The sequence below is a fragment of the Stegostoma tigrinum genome, chromosome 8, assembly GCF_030684315.1.
Source record: "Stegostoma tigrinum isolate sSteTig4 chromosome 8, sSteTig4.hap1, whole genome shotgun sequence".
Taxonomy (NCBI): Eukaryota; Metazoa; Chordata; class Chondrichthyes; order Orectolobiformes; family Stegostomatidae; genus Stegostoma; species Stegostoma tigrinum.
Window position 1 is genome coordinate 59213160 of NC_081361.1, and position 20393 is coordinate 59233552.

At 39.1% G+C, this 20393-nt stretch overlaps 1 protein-coding gene across 4 annotated transcripts in view; it reads right to left on the minus strand.

Moving 5' to 3' along the window:
* Positions 1–2987: 2987 nt before the first annotated feature.
* The window catches only part of stil (STIL centriolar assembly protein), a 49970-nt gene continuing 32564 nt past the window's right edge, over positions 2988–20393 (minus strand). For all 4 annotated transcript variants that reach the window (XM_059647923.1, XM_059647924.1, XM_059647922.1 and 1 more), the window contains 8 exons: positions 20319–20393; positions 18746–18860; positions 16245–17303; positions 12341–12527; positions 8426–8657; positions 7584–7797; positions 6272–6513; positions 2988–4839 (listed from right to left, as the gene is read on the minus strand). The exon at positions 20319–20393 is cut by the window's right edge and continues 35 nt beyond it. In XM_059647923.1, coding sequence (XP_059503906.1) covers positions 4074–4839; positions 6272–6513; positions 7584–7797; positions 8426–8657; positions 12341–12527; positions 16245–17303; positions 18746–18860; positions 20319–20393 — 2890 coding nt within the window. In that variant the 3' untranslated portion in view covers positions 2988–4073. The remainder of the gene's footprint in view (positions 4840–6271; positions 6514–7583; positions 7798–8425; positions 8658–12340; positions 12528–16244; positions 17304–18745; positions 18861–20318) is intronic.

The following is a 20393-nucleotide window of genomic DNA, read 5'->3' on the forward strand; positions in this document are numbered from 1 at the left end:
ATAAAAAAAAGTGGCTTGATGAACTTGAATTTGCTAGAGTATCGAAGGTGGACAGGCAGCTTGATAAACGTATATAAAATCATGAGGCATGGATCGGGTAGAATAGTCAGAGTCTTCCCCCCCCACCCCCGTGGGGTAAATGTCAAATACTGGGGGAATAAGTTTAAAAAGTGAGCGGTGTAATTTTAAAAAGAGGTGTGACAAAGTTATTTTTAAAACAACAAAACGGTGGTACCTGGGACACATTGCTGGGGAGACTGTAGAAACAGATACAGTAGCAGTGTTTAAGAGGCATCTCAACAGACGTGTGAGCAGGCAGTGAATTGAGGGATTGTGACCATGTACAAGCAGATGGAATTAATTTAAAAAATGGCATCATGGCTGGCACCGAAATGGTGGGCCAAAAGCACTGTACTGTTCTAAGACTCAAGATTCTCAGAAGAAAATTCTCAAAATCTTTAAATGGAAGATCTCCGATTTTCAAACAATTTCCTCTAATTCTTTCCTCTTCCAGAAGCAGGGTGGGGGGGGGGGGGGGGGCGGGAAGAAAAGACCCTCTTAGCATCCACCTTGCCAATGCCTCTCAGGATCTTGTGTAATCACATCATCTTAGTCTTATCAACTCCAATATTATTAGGTCCAGGTGTGCCCAAATTTACCTGAGAAGACGGCATTAGCTGATGCTTCAGTTCAGTGAACCTTTTTTGAACCGCTCCAATGCATTTACGTCACTTCCTAAAATAAAAAAGGAAATGAAAACTAAACAGAACTTCAGATGGAGCTTCAAAACATTCTACACAAAAGCAAACATGCTTGTTAACTTTCTATTCGCCTTACAATAAATGACACAATAAATCAGTTACCATATCCAAAAACTGACTATTTTATGGGGCAGGATATCCAGATCCCTTAGATTACATAAGTCCATCATTTTAAATAGTGTACTGCTTTTCAATTCTTCCTGCCAAAGTGGATATGTTCATCTTTCCCCCCCAACATTATACTCCATCTATTAAATTTTTGTCTACTCTCTGGTGGACTAGTTTATAATCTTAGCAGATTCCTCACATTTCCCACATTCCCATTACAACTGGCGTTCCTCTTAGTCACAAGCAAATTTTGCAATCATACATTCAGTTCCTTCATCCATGTCTTTTATATAATGTATTACTTGAGGCCCAAGCACTGATCCACGACACTCTACTTGTCAATCTGAGAATGACTCACTTGCACCTATTTTTTCCTGTTCATTAGCCAGGAGAGGATTGGTCATCATGACACTCTGAATTCAGAGGAGGGCAGATCTAGAGCATTGAGGAATGAAATCAAACAGCAGTTTACCCTGTGTCGAGGATAGTGAAAATCAAGAACTTACTTCCAGAAGTTGCAGATGCTGGGACAATTGAAGATGGACATTACTGGTTGTCTAATTGCCAACCACTGTCAAACTGCTCACAAACAATTAAATACAGCAATGAGCTGTCTGCATAAAACAAAGTCCAACTAATAAAATTACTCAAGTTCCTCAACATCAAAAAGATGCCACTGAAAGCTCCATCACGCTTTTTGTATCTGCACGCTGTAAAATACTGAATCTGTGAATTAAAGGAGTACAAGTATTACTTCCCAAGATTTAGGAGACATTTTAAAACTTTATACAACTACAACATTTGATAAGACCAAAGTCTTATTTCTTTTTAGTCACCAGTCTTTCTCTAGAAATATAAAGTGATCTCACAATTGAACTATTCTCCTGACGAAGGGGCTATGCTCTAAAAGCTTGTGATTTCAAATGAAGCTATTAGACTATAACTGGGGTGTCATGAGACTTCGGACATACTCCACCCAAGTACAACACTGGCACCACCACATCATTAGTTGCTTAAAATGGCCTCTATTCCATCATGCTGGATTAAAATTACTTTCCTTAAAAATAAAGTAAAAAAAATTTCCTCAAGATTTCCAAAAGCAACTTATATCCTTACCTCTGAATTGCAGTAATGGTTGTCACAAAGATGATCATGGCAATGAATTTGTACATTGTATGGGCCTACATACAGCAAATGATTGAAGGGCCATGAAACATTTTAATGGTGAGAGAGGAAGGAATGTTTGTGAAACCATTAGACAAATTTCTCATATCAAATAGTGATCTTGGTTTTTTTAAAATTTCATTCACTGGCATATTTTATCAGAAAGAAAAAATCTTATGCAGAATCTTTCACTATCTCAGAACATCTAAATACTTTAGTCATTAGGTACTTCAAAAGTATAAACACAATCATGGTCATGAAGGAAATGCAGCAAAGTTACATGGCAAGATTCCACTTACAGCAATATAACAGTAACATGATTAATTAAAATACAAAATGTTGATCATGGTCTAAATGTTGGCAAGGTGCTGGATACAACTATACTGCTCTTCGAAATATTGCTGCGGCATATTTTAAAAATTAACAAAGATGTTATTGGACCTCTCTCAAGCTATCATCTTACAATATTGCATTTCCTCAGTACTATAATGGTGTACAACCTAAAATTGTATTCAAGTTTCTTGAGACACAGCAACAGTACTTCCTCAGTCTTGCTTTGATATGTCAGTTGAGATTATCTCACACTGACTCAGACGGTGGGAATGCTAAAATGAACCAAACTGAAGCACCCTCCCTTGCTCTAAGTTTTAAGTTAAAAGAAAATTGCTTTCACCAGTCACTAAACCAGACTTTGGTGCTTGATGTTGGTCTATGCATGACATTTCGTCTTCAGCTTGGATCAATTTTGTTCACCAAAATGTTCTTTGTACGACTAAAACTCAATACACCTGTTAAATTAGTAAGATACATTCTACATATTATGCTTAAAGACATCTAGTAGGCTAGTCAAAAAAAGTGACCAGTGCAATTACAAACAAAATTTTAGGAAAAGTGTAATGATTATAGATTTAGATGGTAAAGAAATACTACATGCAGAAATTATGCAATGTTTTATTTATAAATGGTCCACAAAATCCAGTGATTAATCAAAATAACTTGAAGTCACAGAAAGGTACGAATTGATCTAATGGCTCTGTACAACAAACTGACCAAAAGCACAAATCTCAAATTGAAACATTGATAAACACTTCACACAGAAATGTAAAGAAAACATGAATATCCTTGAATTTCTGTAAACTTAAGCTACAACATGTTTCAAATCAAAAACAATTCATTCATTCATTGGCAATTTTGACTTAGTAGAGGGGAGCAAAATTGGATTGTCAAAAATCACAGCTTTCTCCAATAATGACATTTTTGTGAATTGGCATCAAGTTTCCTACTTTCCTACCAAGAAAAACTCTGATCCACCCAAAAGATACTGCATTTATACCAGACTATATAGATTCACTTCCCCTTTATGGTCTAGTTTGTCTTGAATTATCACGCATTCATGATACTTTACAATCGCTTTGTATCTAAAGAATTATTAGTTTTCAATCCAGCAATAATTCAAAATAAATTGTCAAGTAAAGACAGAGCAAGCCTTTTGTGAAATTTTGGAAGCGTGCTCTAAGGGAGATTATTTCCTTCCCATTTTGTTCTCCACTGGTCACAATGCAGAAAATTGCTGAATGGGAACATGAAATTAGAATTACTCACTGAGCAAACAAACTCAGTATGAATTGCAGGTCTCCATATTTATTGTAGTTGTTGATTGCTTGCATGCTTGTCACTGACCATAGCCAGTATAAAAGCTACACAACTATATTTATCCACCGATCATAATCCCAAGACGGTCGTACTACACAAGGTTTTGCCAAGCCCCAAAAAACCCCATAAGTTACATAAACAAGTTATAGCAGGAGCGATCTAGAATATTTACAATGGACTTTCAACTGCATTGTAATTTCCAGTTAATACCTGGCAATACTGTCATTTTATATATGCAATCCTTTACTAAAAGTTGAATATTTAACTGACCTATACATTACGAGTGTGATCTTGACCATTTTTGTATGAAAAATTGTCTTAAAAAGAGAGAGTGTTTCCTGGAAAATGTTTTGGCTTTTAAATCAGATGTTGCAACAGTCTGGTTAATTAAAACAGTTTGGGTAGTTGTCGGAGCCGATTTACATCCAGAATGTTGCCCACTGCATCAGTGCTTTTTGTAGACTTGCGTGTCTCTAATACATTTGGTTTTAATTTCTTGGAAAAGTCCGGAATTCGTTCAATTCCATTTTCTTTTTCAGGGTTTTGGATGTAACTGACTTCTTCAGCAAACTTATTCGTTTTAGGCTTTGAATTATTTTGAGTCTGCTGACAATGTCGGCCCTGTGTATCCACACTTTGCGGTTTTGAAGAAGCAACCTCATTAGTAATGTTTCTAAGAACGTTCCCATCTGCCTTGGAGAAAGATTCTAATGTACAACAGTTCTTAAGCTGGATTTCAGAACTTCCTTTTTCAGCAGAAAGAATTTCTGAATCAGATTTTATGGGCTGTATAGTAGCATCTGACAAACCATCCTCCTCTTCACTGCTATAGGCTTCCTCCATGAGTCCGTATCTCCTCATGTATTTGCGTGTGGCAAATGACATGTTATTGGGTGAAATTAGGTTCAGGCCTACCAGGCTTCTGTCAATGTTCATTTCCAGTAAGTTACTTGGGGATGTTGATTCACAATTACCACTATGTCTGAGAGATATCTGGGAAAGCTGAGCATCATTCAAGTACTTCAGAGCAATAGCATTGGCCTCCATGCTAAGGTCAACCCCAGCAGTTCCAAGGTCACTTGTACCAACATTGACAAAGGACATGTAGTTCAACCTTGGGATAACTGCTTCAGGGTTTATGCGAGCCAATGTGCTGAAAAGAAATGTTACAAAAATTTATTAATATATACATCTGTATGGTATTACCATGTTCATCAAATAGACCTACTTTAGGGACGTGATGCTTTTTATTTAAAACGGCATTGGAACAAGGTGGCAGATCACCATTACCTATCCCTTGTTAATATTGAGAAGGTGATGTCTAAGATAACAAAGTGTGGAGCTGGATGAACAGGTAATGTCTAGCCAGCAACATCTGCATTGAATTAATAAAAATAACTACAGTTTTTCACTGATTTTAGTAAACACAAAATCCTTTTTTCACCAATGACATTTCACAACCTGTTAATCTATTGGTTGACAAAGGAATGCGCAGTAGAAAAGACAGCCCATTCTTTGATAGTCAACCTAAACAGGTAGATGAAATCCGAAGGCAGGCACCTTTAACATTCAGCACTCTTGTTATTGCAGCCTGAATTATCAGCCAGCGCTGTTGGGGTTTGAACATTCAAAAAAGAAACTTAACCCACAGATCAGAAAGCCACTAGCGAACTAAGCGGAGGCAGGAATCTGAGATATAGCATTTAAAGTTTACAAAAGAACCAGGAACTTACTTTCTAAAAAAAACCATAAAAAAGGATAAAGTTTTATTTATTGGCATTTACTAAACCAAGTTCAATGGTATTTGAAGGGAAAATCTTCAATGACTAAAGTCATTCTTCGGACAGCAAGGTTGTTCTAGGTTCAGAAGTAGTCATTGCCCTTGCCATTTTTAAAAAGATCATGGATGGGGGCATCGCCCAGAGGGCAATTGAGAGTCAACCACATTGCTCTAGGTCTGGGGTGTAGGGCAGACTAAAGGTAAGAATGGCAAATTCCCTCTCTAAAAAGAATGTTAATTAACAAGCCCATCTGCAGCACTGTCAGACAGTTTCATTGTCACCAGACTCAGACTCTCATGAGAATTCACATCCCAACATCCAGAGCAGGATTCAAACCCAATATCCAGAATATTATTTGGATCTGTAGAAAAAAAACAAACAGTCTAAATGACAACATCACATCACTACACCTTTGCCTGCCCTAGAGTGGCGAGTGCAGCAGAGATTCTCATTTCCAGCCAGTATGGTCTGGTATAAGGTTGTACAAAAAATATACTGTTCAACACAACACGGAATTCGTCACATGACCGATCAGACCATGTCAGCTTTCAACAGGACCTGAATATTCATCAGGCTTGTGTCGAAGCACTATGTCCAGCTCCAACTAGAGAAAGCCCAATCACAGTGACCTTTGACTGCATCATGGGCGTCTGGGGGTCATTAGTAAGCCAAAAAAATGTAGAGAGGAATAGCTAATGTTGAGTCCAATTGGACTCTTCAGAAGACAAAGCATTCAAAAGTTCTCTCTTTCCACAGACCTGAAAATTCTAAGAAACAGATACCTTCACTGTCATATTACAGTACCTTGCATTTTCAATTTTGCTCTTGGTCATGCTGGCAAAGTCAAGATCAATTTTCACTCCCATTTTCTGCAGCTGTTTCACAGTTGCACTCAACACATTAAAGTCTTCCTTCTGACTGGTCTGGGGTTCAGATTGTTTGTTCCTCGTGTCAGTGCGCCGCACAGAGATTTCTGATTCAGCAGCTTTATTCTCCACTTCATTCTGCTTTTCAGGAGACGACTCTAATAGTTGGCTTACCTGGCCCTTTTAGAAAAAAAAACAGTAAATGTATTCAAACCTGGCTCACGTTAGTATTTTTGAATATTAAACACACATTTGTGGTAATCTTTCCACTAATTTTGCAATAATGGTTTACCATGCAGATAATATTTTAACAAGGGGATAAAACAATTGCTGAAATAATAATTCAGTTTGCTCTTTGAATTATTCACCTTATTACCATGAAAGTATCCTCTTAAAAAAATAAACACAACAGGATTCTCAGTCCAACCTTGGTTTAACAGGCAAATTTTACAGCTTATCAAGTTAATTTGGTTCGCATAATGATGTATAAGCAAAATCAAACTTGATCCTAATGCAACATCTTCAAATCATCAAAACAAAATCAAGTACAATGCCTTCTGTACACACTGAAGGATCCTGCGTAACGTGATCAAAACTAGCCTCACCTGAGGGAATCAAAAAAATGCAGGTGACAAATCTATCAAGCAAGAAGCCAGGGAGCCTCTGTTTCAGACTGTAAAATCTGAGTGTCAAACCAATGATGGACTCAGAATTGTTTTTAAGAGGATACTTTTAAAAGGTACTAAAAAAGGTAAATAATTCATCATGTAAACTCAAGCTATTATTTCAGCAACTGTTTTTCCCCCCTTACTAAAATGATCATGGGAAATAAAATAAAGAGATCAAAAGTTTGCAGAGAGTGAAGCTTCATCTACACTGAGTTACACATCAAGTTTGTACCACAGATAAGGTTCTATACAGTTTTAAATTTCACTAATGCTGAGGGGAAGAGGATAGAAAGGGAAAAAGGCAAAACAAAAACAAAAATAGGCTTTCCGCTCTTGACAGGTTAACATGTTGAAAGTACTTGTGGTTACTGGGAAAAGACAGGATCAGACTCAAGGTGAATAACTACCTGGCACAAAATTGAAGAAATATTAGGTACTGGTCAATATTTAATACATGGATGTTATTAGCATTTTTACATTTTCAAATATCAAATGAACACAGAGGAAAAAACAGAAACAAGATATCCATTAAAAATATCTCAATACGTCAAACAAAACCTTAAATATTAACTGAGTGCTCACCATTAAGTTTTGGTAAAATGTTCTCTCATCTCGTAGAGGAGAATTATTGTGCGATTCTGTGCTAACATCATATTTCTCCGTTTTGTTATTATCCATATAATGTGGAACTTCAGATGGGCTACTTTTCAGGCAGGTACTTACACTCTCCCCAAGCACTGGGCGCTGAGAATCAACATGAAGCTCCCAGCAGCTTTTTACCTCTTCAGGCATAGAGCTAAATATTAACCAAAGATTAGAAGTTATTAGTCCATGCACAGATTTTAGGTGTATATAAAAAAAAAATGGAAACAAGAACAACTCCAAAAACGCTCAAAATGACAGAGAAGGCAAAATTGAAATTGGAAATGGAGAAACTCTGGTTTCTAATGGTACATTTAAAAAAAGTTCCAGGGCAAAAATTTAGGTCATGTTCACAAAACTTGAAAAATATACAAGCAGTTAGATTGAAATATTTGCACAATAAATATGGAAAAACAGCAAATGTAAATCAGTGACCACAAGCTTATATTTTTAAAGTTAGCCTTGTCCCATTCACCAATGTCCCCTACTCTAACCCAACCTGATCTCTCTTCTCCCACCACTCCACCATCCTTCACTACAATTTACAGTGAAACACAAACCAAGGGAATCTTTTACCACTGTTGCTTTATTGTCATTCTACATTTTTGCTGTTCTCAGCTTAATTGGAGGTCTATGACAAAGTCCAGGTCACTGGTGAAATTTTTAGTTTCAAGAAAAATTACATTGGTATGCACCTTTAAATTGTTCAGCTGTCTCCTAACAAGATGGTTTCCATGCTTGAAAGTTACTTAAATAATATTTTTAATTTATTACAGTCTTACCTTTGAACACTAATAGCTTGATCTGATGTATCTGTTGTATTCTGACTGCTCTCCACAAAGCTGTGCATGTCTACTTCATTCACAGAAGATGAAATACTGGTGCAGCTGGTATCATCAGTTTTAACAGAGACAGCCATTTCTTCATCGGATAATCCAGAATCATTCAGCTGGAGGTTCTGTACAGTTTGATGCACCTCATGTTCCTCAGATGGAACCAAGAACAAACTGGCACCTAAAGAAAAAAAGCAGCAACTAAGTAATACAGGATAATAAAAAGTGTGAAGCTGGATGAACACAGCAGGTCAAGCAGCATCTCAGGAGCGCAAAAGCTGACATTTCAGGCCTAGACCCTTCAGAGATGGGGATGCGGTGAGGGTTCTGGAATAAATAGGGAGAGAGGGGGAGGCGGACCGAAGATGGAGAGAAAAGAAGAAGATAGGTGGAGAGGAGAGTATTAGGTGGGGAGGTAGGAGGGGATAGGTCAGTCCAGGGAAGATGGACAGGTCAAGGAGGCGGGATGAGGTTAGTAGGTAGGAAGTGGAGGTGTGGCTTGGGGTGGGAGGAAGGGATGGGTGAGAGGAAGAACAGGTTAGGGAGGCAGAGACAGGCTGGGCTGGTTTTGGGATACAGTGGTGGGGGGTGGGGGGGGGGGGCACAAATTGGGCTGGTTTTGGGACGCGGTGGGGGAAGGGGAGATTTTGAAGCTGGTGAAGTCCACATTGATACCATTGGGCTGCAGGGTTGCCAAGCGGAATATGAGTTGCTGTTCCTGCAACCTTCGGGTGGCATCATTGTGGCACTGCAGGAGGCCCATGATGGACATGTCATTTAAAGAATGGGAGGGGGAGTTGAAATGGTTCGCGACTGGGAGGTGCAGTTGTTTATTGCGAACCGAGCAGAGGTGTTCTGCAAAGCGGTCCCCAAGCCTCCGCTTGGTTTCCCCAATGTAGAGGGAGCCACACTGGATACAATGGATACAGTATACCACATTGGCAGATGTGCAGGTGAACCTCTGCTTAATATGGAAAGTCATCTTGGGGCCTGGGATAGGGGTGAGGGAGGTGGTGCGGGGGCAAGTGTAGCACTTCCTGCGGTTGCAGGGGAAGGTGCCGGGTGTGGTGGGGTTGGAGGGCAGTGTGGAGCGAATAAGGGAGTCACAGAGAGTGGTCTCTCCGGAAAGCAGACAAAAGGTGGGGATGGAAAAATGTCTTGGGGTGGTGGGGTCGGATTGTAGATGGCGGAAGTGTTGGAGGATGATGCGTTGTATCCGGAGGTTGGTGGGGTGGTGTGAGAGAACGAGGGTGATCCTCTTTGGGCGGTTGTGGCGGGGGCAGGGTGTGAGGGATGCATTGCGGGAAATGCAGTCAAGGGCGTTCTCGACCACTGTGGGGGTAAATTTGCGGTCCTTGAAGAACTTGTACATCTGGGATGTACGGAGTGGAATGCCTCATCCTGGGAGCAGATGCAGCGGAGGTGGAGGAATTGGGAATAGGGGATGGAATTTTTGCAGGAGGGTGGGTGGGAGGAGGCGTATTCTAGGTAGCTGTGGGAGTCAGTGGGCTTGAAACGAACATCAGTTACAAGCTGGTTGCCTGAGATGGAGACCGGAGGAGGTCCAGGAAGGTGAGGGATGTGTTGGAGATGGCCCAGGTGAACTTGAGGTTGGGGTGGAAGGTGTTGGTGGTGAAGTGGATGAACTGTTCAAGCTCCTCTGGGGAGCAAGAGGCAGCGCCGATACAGTCATCAATCTAACAGAGGAAGAGGTGGGGTTTGGGGCCTGTGTAGGTGCAGAAGAGGGACTGTGCCACGTAACCTACGAAGAGGCAGGCATAGCTGGGGCCCATGCGGGTGCCCATGGCCACCCCCTTTGTCTGTAGGAAGTGGGAACTTTATTATCTTGGATTCTCCAGCATCTGCAGTTCCCATTATCACAAATGAATGCAGTTTAGGATTATCCTCTTTTCAAAAATTGTATGGAAATCATTAAAAGCTATCTGAATTACTCGACCAAGCGGATATGGTGTAGATTTAACAGTGCTTTGAAAGAGCAATTAAGCATACTCAAACAGTGTCAGATGACTTTGCACATTTGAAACTTTGGATCTCTAGACTAGACTACATAAAAAAGGCAGACGGTGCAACAGCTTCTCGTGCCACTATTCAAGCATGCCAAGCATTAAGACCGTACAAGTATCACACTGGAAATGCAAGGTGCCATTCACTTCAGACAGTAGTCGCCTATCAAAGGTCATTACTGTAGGTAGAGCACCTGCAGGAATTAGGACATATTGTCTAGTTTGTCTAGAGGATCCCAGTATTTTTCTAACTAGTCAAGTGTATTAACAAGTTAATTGTGGAGACCTCCAACTTCCACACCAAAATATACTAAGAATTGTTGCAATTGCCAGTGGATTATTATTCCAAAATGTGTTCTACCAGGAATGTGCCTTAGAACATATTAAGACAACAGATAAAACCATATTGAAATACTTTATTTTAGTATCTGTAAATTATCCCACTTCAAAAACAGTAAAAAGTGATATTTCAAAATAGAATTGTTGCGAGGTTGTCATTCTTTTTATGAAGGATTGCGCTGGTTAAAGGGGAAATATTCAAGCTGAAAGGCAACCAGTCGACCTTAAAACTTAGACGAAATGTCAGAAGAGTTGCCTAGTTTTGGTTAGAGGGAGAAATCTTCAAGGTCAACATCACCAAGAAAATTAGAGCTGGGATTGGAATTTATCCAAACAAGGAAGGAAAGAAAGACAGCAAGTCATCAGAAGTGAATATGGTTCTGGACTGATTCCCAGAAAAAAAAACACATCCACATAAGGAACGCCATATAGATTATAACCATAAGTTATTTTTAATGATGTTTAAAAGTTAAAAAAAGGGAAAGTTTCTCTTGTTTTAGGGAAACAATATTTTCAAAAATAACAACTAAAATTAGTTTTTTATTCCAAAATTTTAGATTTGAGTGTAAGGTCATATGATTCCACCAGTCAAGCACTGAAAACTTCCTTTCCTAAAAGGTCATTGGTCTTTATAGCGATCATAATATCTAATTTTTCTGAACTATAGTGGAATTCCAGATCCTTATGGAATTGCAACTGGAACTGTATGTAGCAAGTGGCAGAGTATTTTCAAAACATCATGCTCCTTGGGCACACAAATGGCATATTTAGTGACATGGAAAATATAAGAAGGTCACATTATAATTGACACAGTCAGCAGCTTACAAATATAACACTATAGGTAAATTTCACAGAAAGCTATCCTGTGAAGAGGACATAAGGAGCTTTATAGATGGAAACAGTTGTGTTGATTAAGAGCATTGAAATCTGGCAGACAGTAGGATACAGCCAAACGTGAAATTGTTCATTTTGGCATGAAATAAAAGTAGTGTACTACTTAAAACAGAAGCAGTGCAGAATTCCAAGGTCTAGCACTTTGCACATAAGTCCTGTGTCAATTAATCCTTCACCTTTCAATCTACCCATTGACCTTCTGTTCTTCACACTCTTCCACCTTTCACTTTCTCAAGAGACTTATTACGTTTCAACTATACTCTGTCTAGTGAAAGATCAGATCTGAAATGCTAACAGTCCCTCTTTCCAGAGGCTATTAAACCTCAGTATTTTCTGTTTTTATTTCAGAATAAAACAATTTCTTTCACTTGATACCACCCAAGAGACAGGGAAGACACTTCAAACTTGTTGCAAAACTGGTGAACTGCCTGCATTAAGTTAGAACACAAAACAACTGAGAACAACCATTAAAATATCTTTTGGCACATAATGACATAGCAGCTCTCAAAAGAATGAATGAAAATAGCTTTTATATTTCCCCAGGGCACAAAACATACAAAAATCAAAAAAGAATTCTTCAGTTCATAAGCTAGAAATGCTATTTCACCTGTGCTTACTGCAATGCTGACACTTTTTTTCATGTGGATTCCAGGAGATGTCTGAGTTTCCATAGCAACAAATTCCATTTGTCTCTCTGGATGTGGCGAGCAGTCAGAAATGCCAATATTTTTAGAAAAGCAGTGTGTCACAGGAGCTGCAACACCAAACTGCTGCCTAACCAAGAGTTGTTGAATCTGGGCAAAGTAAACAGACAATGTTAGCTGAAGAATGTAAATAATTTGTTATTCACAAAACCTTGATGTTTTAAAATATTATTAGACTAAAATTGAAGCCCTAGGGTGTCAGTTTATGTTGCCATGGATAGGAGGGCCTGAACTCATCAGCTGATTGAAGTGCCCTCTCTTCCTTGCAGACATACTAAAGGTCCATAGACCAAAGGGAACTTCAGGATTCTCCTGCTCCAGAAAAACAACTCGAACTTAGCCAAAGTGAAAACGCTGGTGCAGTTGAGATATATCAGGACCAGTGGCTTGCAGCATTATTTGGAACATAACGAAAACTTCAGTCCCAATCCGCATCTTCATTTAATATCATGCAGCCAGGATGGTGAGTCAACAACATTGTTGTGATGTGCAGTTGTTTGCAGTAGCTGTTATATGGTACAGAATCAACTCAGTTACCGTTTCAGCTAAGTCACCTTGAAACCAAAATTAACTGAACCCCCTCTAGCTTGTTGAAGGAGAGAGGGAAAAGTCAGCATTTGGTGAGGTAAGTGAAAATTCTGAATTGAATCTCATGCTAAGCAAATAACAGATACAACCACTGCACACAAGAGGTCAGGTTTCTCTCCGCACAATGGGGAGCGCGCGATGCCCAGGTGATTACATTGTTTGAGGAGTTTCATTCTGAATCAAGCATGACAAGGCAAAGAGGTTGGCCTCTAAACCACCACAGCCAGTAGGGAAGTTGATTCTGTGCATGTGATCACCCACACGACGTCTGGCTAACTGAGTTAATCAATTTCCACTATACCCAAAACTATTTGAGAACTATGATAAGCAATGCAACCTGCTATCGTTCTGTGTCCTATGGATGGTTTAGTGATTTGGTGGTACAATCCATTAGCAGTAAAATATTTGTCTGCTATAATTAAAAATGGGCAATGGTCCATGAACTGAGCAGCATGTTTTAACTTGGACCCCTGGTTGTTTCTTAATGTGATTATGCCTTCAGTCTTGTGGAAGAACGCATTCTTGCAATAAGCCAGTTACTCAATGTTCCCATTATCTGAACTGAACAGGAAAGGCAAAGAAAGACAAAGCCCATGTATGTACCAAATGTACACAAATCTCCATGCCCCAAAATATTTAGCTGAAAACACACCGGCTTATAGTCACTGTTGTACTGTAAGGAAACATGGCATTTAATATACATACTGTAAAGTCCTGCAAAAATCCTATCAAACACGCAGCTAGCTAAATCAGTTTTAGTAACTTTTTCATGGCGGGAGGGGACAACGTTGTCCAGGGCACGTACAGAAATCTTCTGCTCCTTTTGAATAGAGCCATAGGATCATTTACCATGACCAATGAACAGGGTGATCACTGGAGACGTGGTGGAGGTCAAAACAAAAACCTCCCTTGGTGCTAAACCTTATAATGCAGAGACATACAAATCTACCATGGGGAAGAGAAGGTGGAAGCAAGATTTAAAAATAATCTTTTCTGCTTGTTATGATTACAGGAGCAGATACGAAGAATAAATGACAGGCACTTTCATAATGGAAAATATAGCAAGATTACTTTGATTTTTGTCTGGATTATCAATTTCAGTTCCAAGTAGTATTCTGTGTAGTGTTTTTATCTTGTTGCACATGCAATACATGGAATAAATTTGCTGCATCATAATAGGCAGATTGCTAGGACATCTTACATCTTTTTGGAGCCATGGTAAGTGAAAAGTAAAACCCGTTCCCGATTCTGAGCTTTCTAGAATTTAAAAGAATCAAAAAAAAGTCATCGGCCTCTGTTATAAACTACAATATTAACAAATCAGTTTGATTTTGAGCATATATATTTCCTTACCGTACTCTCCTACTGCACAACTGGCTATTTAATGAACCCTTAATGCTTAAGCTCTTTTATAATTATATGTTTAGATTTGACTGTTGGAATCAATCAAAACTTGTTATTCAAATTTCAACTTTTACTACATTTTCTTTACCTAACACCTAGATTAGGTGGTTTATAGGGAGATGGGTTTGGGTGTGACACTATGGATCAGTGTGGACTTGTTGGGCCGAAGGGCCTGTTTCCACACAGTAGGAATTCTATGATCAATGAATGCCTGTGCTCATGGATTTACGTTATCTCAGAGACAAGCAACTTTTTGATGTTCAGATTCCGATTTTGCTTCCAAATCTCTCAATGAATGTGTCTGTTTGGTAGCCTCCTTTGAACCCAAGACTATTGTCTCGATTCACCAAGTAGTGATCCCTGAATTCTGGTACACTGCAGAAACTCCGGCAACCAGCAAAACAACTATGTCTTGACCCCAAGTTCTCATCACTTGTTCTGTTTTCCTACCTTGCTTTCTTATTCAAAAAGATAGTCTTCAGAAGTTATCAAAAGGATACCTTCTGACCCATAGAACCATACAGCATAGAAACAGACCCTTCACTTCAACTCATCTACGCTGACTGGGTTTCCTGAACTAAACTATTCCCCTTTGCTTTGTTTGGCCCATATCCCTCTAAATCTTTCCTGTTCATGTACCTATCCAAGATGTTTTAATATTGTAACTCGACAGCATTTACCACTTCCTCTGACAGTGCATTCCACATATGAACCACCTTTTTAAATCTCATTTCTCACCTTAAAAATTATGCCCTCTAGTTTTGAACTCTCCTAAAAAGGAAAAGACTTGCTATTCCTCTTATGATTTTATAAACCTGGATAAAGTTACCCCTCAAATCTTCCACTGTCCAGTGAAAGGTATCCCAGCATCTCCTTATAACTCAAATACTTCAGTCCTAGCCACACATGGTTGTAAGTCTGCTCCACCCCTATCCAATTTAATAATATCCTTCCTATCGCAGGGTGACCAGAACTGTACACATTACTCCATGGCCTCACCAACAACATCTACAGCTGTAACATGACATCCCAACTCCTCTACTTCAATGACCTGAAAAACGAAGGCAAGCATGCCAAACACCTTCATCACCCTGTCTACCTGGGATGCGATTTTCAAAGGAACAGTGTATCTGCACCCAAAGAGCTCTCTATTCCACATAAATCCCTAGGGCCCCAACCATTAATTGTACAAGTCCTACCTTTGCTCATCTTACTAAACTGCAACACCTTATTAGTTATCTAAATTATACTCTATCAACTGGCCCACTGGCCCAGTTGATCAAGATCCCAATGAACTCTTAGATAACCTTCTTCACCTGTCTACTATACCATCTATTTTTGTGTCTTCTGAAAACTAACAAAACATGCTTCCAATATTTTCATTCAAGTTGTTGAATACCAGTGACAAAACAGAGAACACAGCACCAATCCCTACAGAATACACTTGGTCATAGGTCTCTAGTCCAAAAAGCAAATCTCTTGCCATCAAACCAAATTTTACATCCATTGGGATCCAAGGATCAATGAGATCTAACTTTACTGACCAGCCTACCATCTGATACCACCCAAAGCGATTCAGCGTCATGCTTTCTTTTACAATGTATCCCTGAAGCCCTTGAGACATTTTATAACATTAGAGACATGTACTATGCCAAGTCATCATCATCTAATGTACTCAAAATCGTGACACAAATGCACAAGCTTCCAGCCTATTAATGTTTGCTTTTATCTGGGGAGTTTGATAAGGAGGTGGGCGGGAAGAAAGGACCAGACCAAAAACAAGGACAGATGAAAAACTTGTTAGAGTCACTTCACCTGAGCTTGGAGGAGCTTTAGTTGTCTATCCTGTTCCACAAGAATCTTGTAAGCATTAACAGGCAATCCCATTGTTACATTTCCTTCTTGGTCGTGCTCTGGTCTTCCAATGGGCAAATGTAAACAGGCAGAAGGTCCTGTGCACGTTTTACACTGATTTAGTGGTGGAGCGTAGGAGCCACCAGGTGAATTCAAACTACTGTTTGAAAGTGATGTGCTTCCTACTTGTCCAGATAAGCTCTGGTTTATTGGATTGTTATTCACACACACAATACTACAGTGAGAATTTGGTAAACAAGTTTGTGAGCATGATGTAGGACTACATTCGTGACAAGGTAGTGAATGGACTCCTTTTGAACCATATGCTGGAGTATTTCCTTGCCAATTAGAATTCAATGAAGGTCCACAGCAGGGTCCATGACGTTGGCAGCAATTACAGTAGCTAGTTGGGTACGGGATGTGAAAGTGTGGTGGAAATCCTAAACGCTGCATTTCAGAAGGAGACGGAGATGGAATATACTGTAACGAATGTTGACTAGATTTGTTTGGAGAAGTTGGTCCTTGTGGTTGTTGTATGTCAGACATAGATTGCCGTAGCATGGGCGCAATCCCTCCTTTACTCAAAATAGGATTCTTTATTGGATCAGCTGTATCAGTGGATATAACCATCTTTGGTTGTTCTATAGAAGTGTCAGGTGAAGGTCCACTTGGAGGAGTACAGCAGGATGACGACGATGACCCAGAACTTTTCCTGGAAAAGTGACTGCTTTTTGATTGTGACTTTGTGGTTTTTTCATTGCAAGAAATAATGGTTGTTGTTGATCCATGTGAAGGAATCAGATTGTGTTTTAACGGAGGAGGTACAACTTGGGATGTCACTCCCTGCTTCCCACTTTTGGAAGGTTGTTTGCTTGCATTAAAAGTCTTAGATGCTTCATGGGTTTTCATTGTCTGTTGCAATTTATTTTGTTGTACTCTTGTTGCAGTATACTTTGACTCTATAAAACTTCCATCAAATACAAGTGACAGCTCAGGCACAGAAGGATAGACTCTTGGAAACTGTTAATAGAAAGGAAGATTACCATAAATGTGAAAATGCATTCTGGAAGTTAAGGCATTTAATGTAGATAGCAACTCTCAAATTGGAAACAAAGTTCATGACAGTTTGAACATTTCAACATGCAGAGTGAGTGCTAGGCTCATGTCATTTAAAATAAGAGTCCAATTTACATGAAAATTAAGTGCTACAATTTTATCATATGAATGTAAGTTCTCTCGCTGAGCTGGAAGGTTTGTTTTCAGACGTTTCGTCACCATTCTAGGTATCATCAGTGGGCCTCCGGTGAAGCGCTGGTGTTATGTTCCACTTTCTTTTTATCTGTTTAGGCTTCCTTGGGTTGGTGATGTCATTTCCTGGTGTTGGTGATGTAATTTCCTGTGTTGGTGACATTTCTGGTGTTGGCGATGTAATTTCCTGTTCTTTTTCTCCAGAGGGTGGTAGATGGGCTCCAAATCAGTGTGTTTGTTGATGGAGTTCCGGTTCGAATGCCACGCTTCTAGGAATTCTCGTGCGTGTCTCCGTTTGGCTTGTCCTAGGACAAGCCAAACGGAGACACGCACGAGAATTCCTAGAAGCGTGGCATTCGAACCGGAACTCCATCAACAAACACACTGATTTGGAGCCCATCTACCACCCTCTGGAGAAAAAGAACAGGAAATTACATCACCAATCCAAGGAAACCTAAACACAAATAGAAAGCGGAACATAACACCAACACTTCACCGGAGGCTCACCTGATGATGTTACCTGAAATGGTGACGAAACGTCTGAAAACGAACCTTCCAGCTCAGCGAGCAAACTCACATTCAGAACTTCAACCTGAGCTACAAATCTTAAAACTCCCTTTAATCATATGACTCATTTGCATAACAATTAGGGCTAGGGATTTAAAAAAAACACTGAAAATGAGGCAAATGTCAAACTGTGAGCACAACAGTTGTCAATTGAAGTGTGCTGAAACATGCTTTTTGGGCACATGGCATATTCAAAAATGATATTCCTAAGCTGTACACTTAAATGGTTGAATATAAAATCATGTTAAAGGAACTGAATTACAAGTGGGCTAATCAAATTTTACATGATCACAAGCGTCTTCTAGCAAAAGGCAATTACTATAGCCTTTCTTTTTAAAAAAAAGGGAGAGAGTGTGAAGAGAACCATTCTATTATGGGTAGATGTTGTGAGGAATTTGTGTGGGAGAAGATCTGCAAAACTGTAACTTGCTTAATCCAATCCTTAGGACTCCAAAGCACACAGTCTTCCAGCACATTTACTGCAAAGGATTAGTTTCTACAAAGGTCCTCTCTCATTCTGTATTTTGTAAGTCACACTTTAAATCTGGACTACTGACCATAATAAATACCTGCACCCCCATTGCTCCCGAAACACATGCTTAAAATATTCCATGCAAATACTTTAAAAACAATTAATAACTAATAACCTTTTGTCCAACTGGGTGTGGACTTGGTGTTGGTCTTGGAGATAGGTCATCTTCTTCAACACCAGAATCATTGTCACTAACTGATTTTTTGTTTGAAAGCATGTCACACTGAAGGCTGTAAAAGAAAGTTACTGATTTATCCAGTTTTTAGTAATATAATTCAAATCTCTGACACCTACATAAGGCAACAGATTTTCAATCTCAACTCATACTCTCAATGTGAAGCAGAATGGAGAAAAGAATTTCAAATTTAGCTGAAATTCTGAGCAGAATTATTAGAGTTTAGCTTCTATGCTTTTAGCCACATCGCAGCTCAACAAGAAAGCTAAGGAAATGATAGATTGCTCAGCTTTGGCCAGAAATCTCAGAGACCTCAATACTTTGTACAAGATAAAACCAGTCATCTTCATTCACAAAGACAATATTTTTCTGAATCAACGGTGACACTCAATTTTTAATCATCCTGTCTACACTCAAAATACAATAGTGCCAATTTACTTCTCATTTCTGGAAGTAAAGACTAATCAACTAATAGACAATGTCTTATTTGAAAAGTAGCATATAAGAGATATCTCAAGTTTGAATAATTAGAGTTACTTCCAAGCCAAATTCTGTAACAGCATAGCTGGAATAGAGACATCCATCCAGCAATGTGGAAAATCAGTCACTTTAACCATGGATAGTCATCTACTGTTGGTGCAACGTAACCAGTATGCATCTAAAGGATGCATGTCAAAAAACCATTAACTGTTTTGTTACAAAGCCTCTCAAATACACTAACTGTAATACTTGAGGGACAAGGGAGTAGTCATAACTGGAAGTTACATGTTATTCGAGCTCTGACAATTATTTGCCACTCCTCCATTGTCACTTGGTAAAAATACTGTTTCTGCCCTATCAAACATTACTGTTGGAGTACCTTTAATACATGGATTTGTAAAAACTACAATTCAAGAAGTCTATCTATTCGACTATGGATGGATAAATGTTGTCCTTGAGAGATACCCACGTTCAAGAACTTTTAAAAAATAAATTGGATCATAAACAGGAGGTTATTATGCTTGTACTGTGTTTCTCCTCCTTACTTAGCTCTGTATTTCTTCATTATGGAATAAAAAGGCTCATAAAGTAAAACAGAAGTGAATTAAAACGAAGCTGACTATGTCCTGACAATGTTCTTGTGACCAAACCACAACAGAGCCTTAATATAATCTCAGATACTGCTAGATGAAGTCCAGGGAATCACCATCACCACCACCTAAAAAAGGTGTTCATGTACTTTAAAAGGGCAATGACAGCTAGTTAGGCTCCTTCGTGCTACGTATGCTACGATATGCCTGAATGAATCACAGTGACCAAGGAAAAAAATTCCACATTTCAAGATAATGCACCAACATTCAAAAGATATCCTTAATATATAATGTAACAAATATTTAGATTGGCAAATAGGCATGTACTGCAGAGTAGCATAATATTATCACAGAGATGCACTTTTTCCTTGTTAGTAAATGTAACAGCTTTCTGAATGCAACTGAGATACCATCAGAAATGCACTATGTTGAATAATACTTACGGTGTGCCCATAGTATTGCTAACCACTTCCTTAAAGAAATCACTCTCTGGATTTTTATCTTCAGCACTTAGTTCA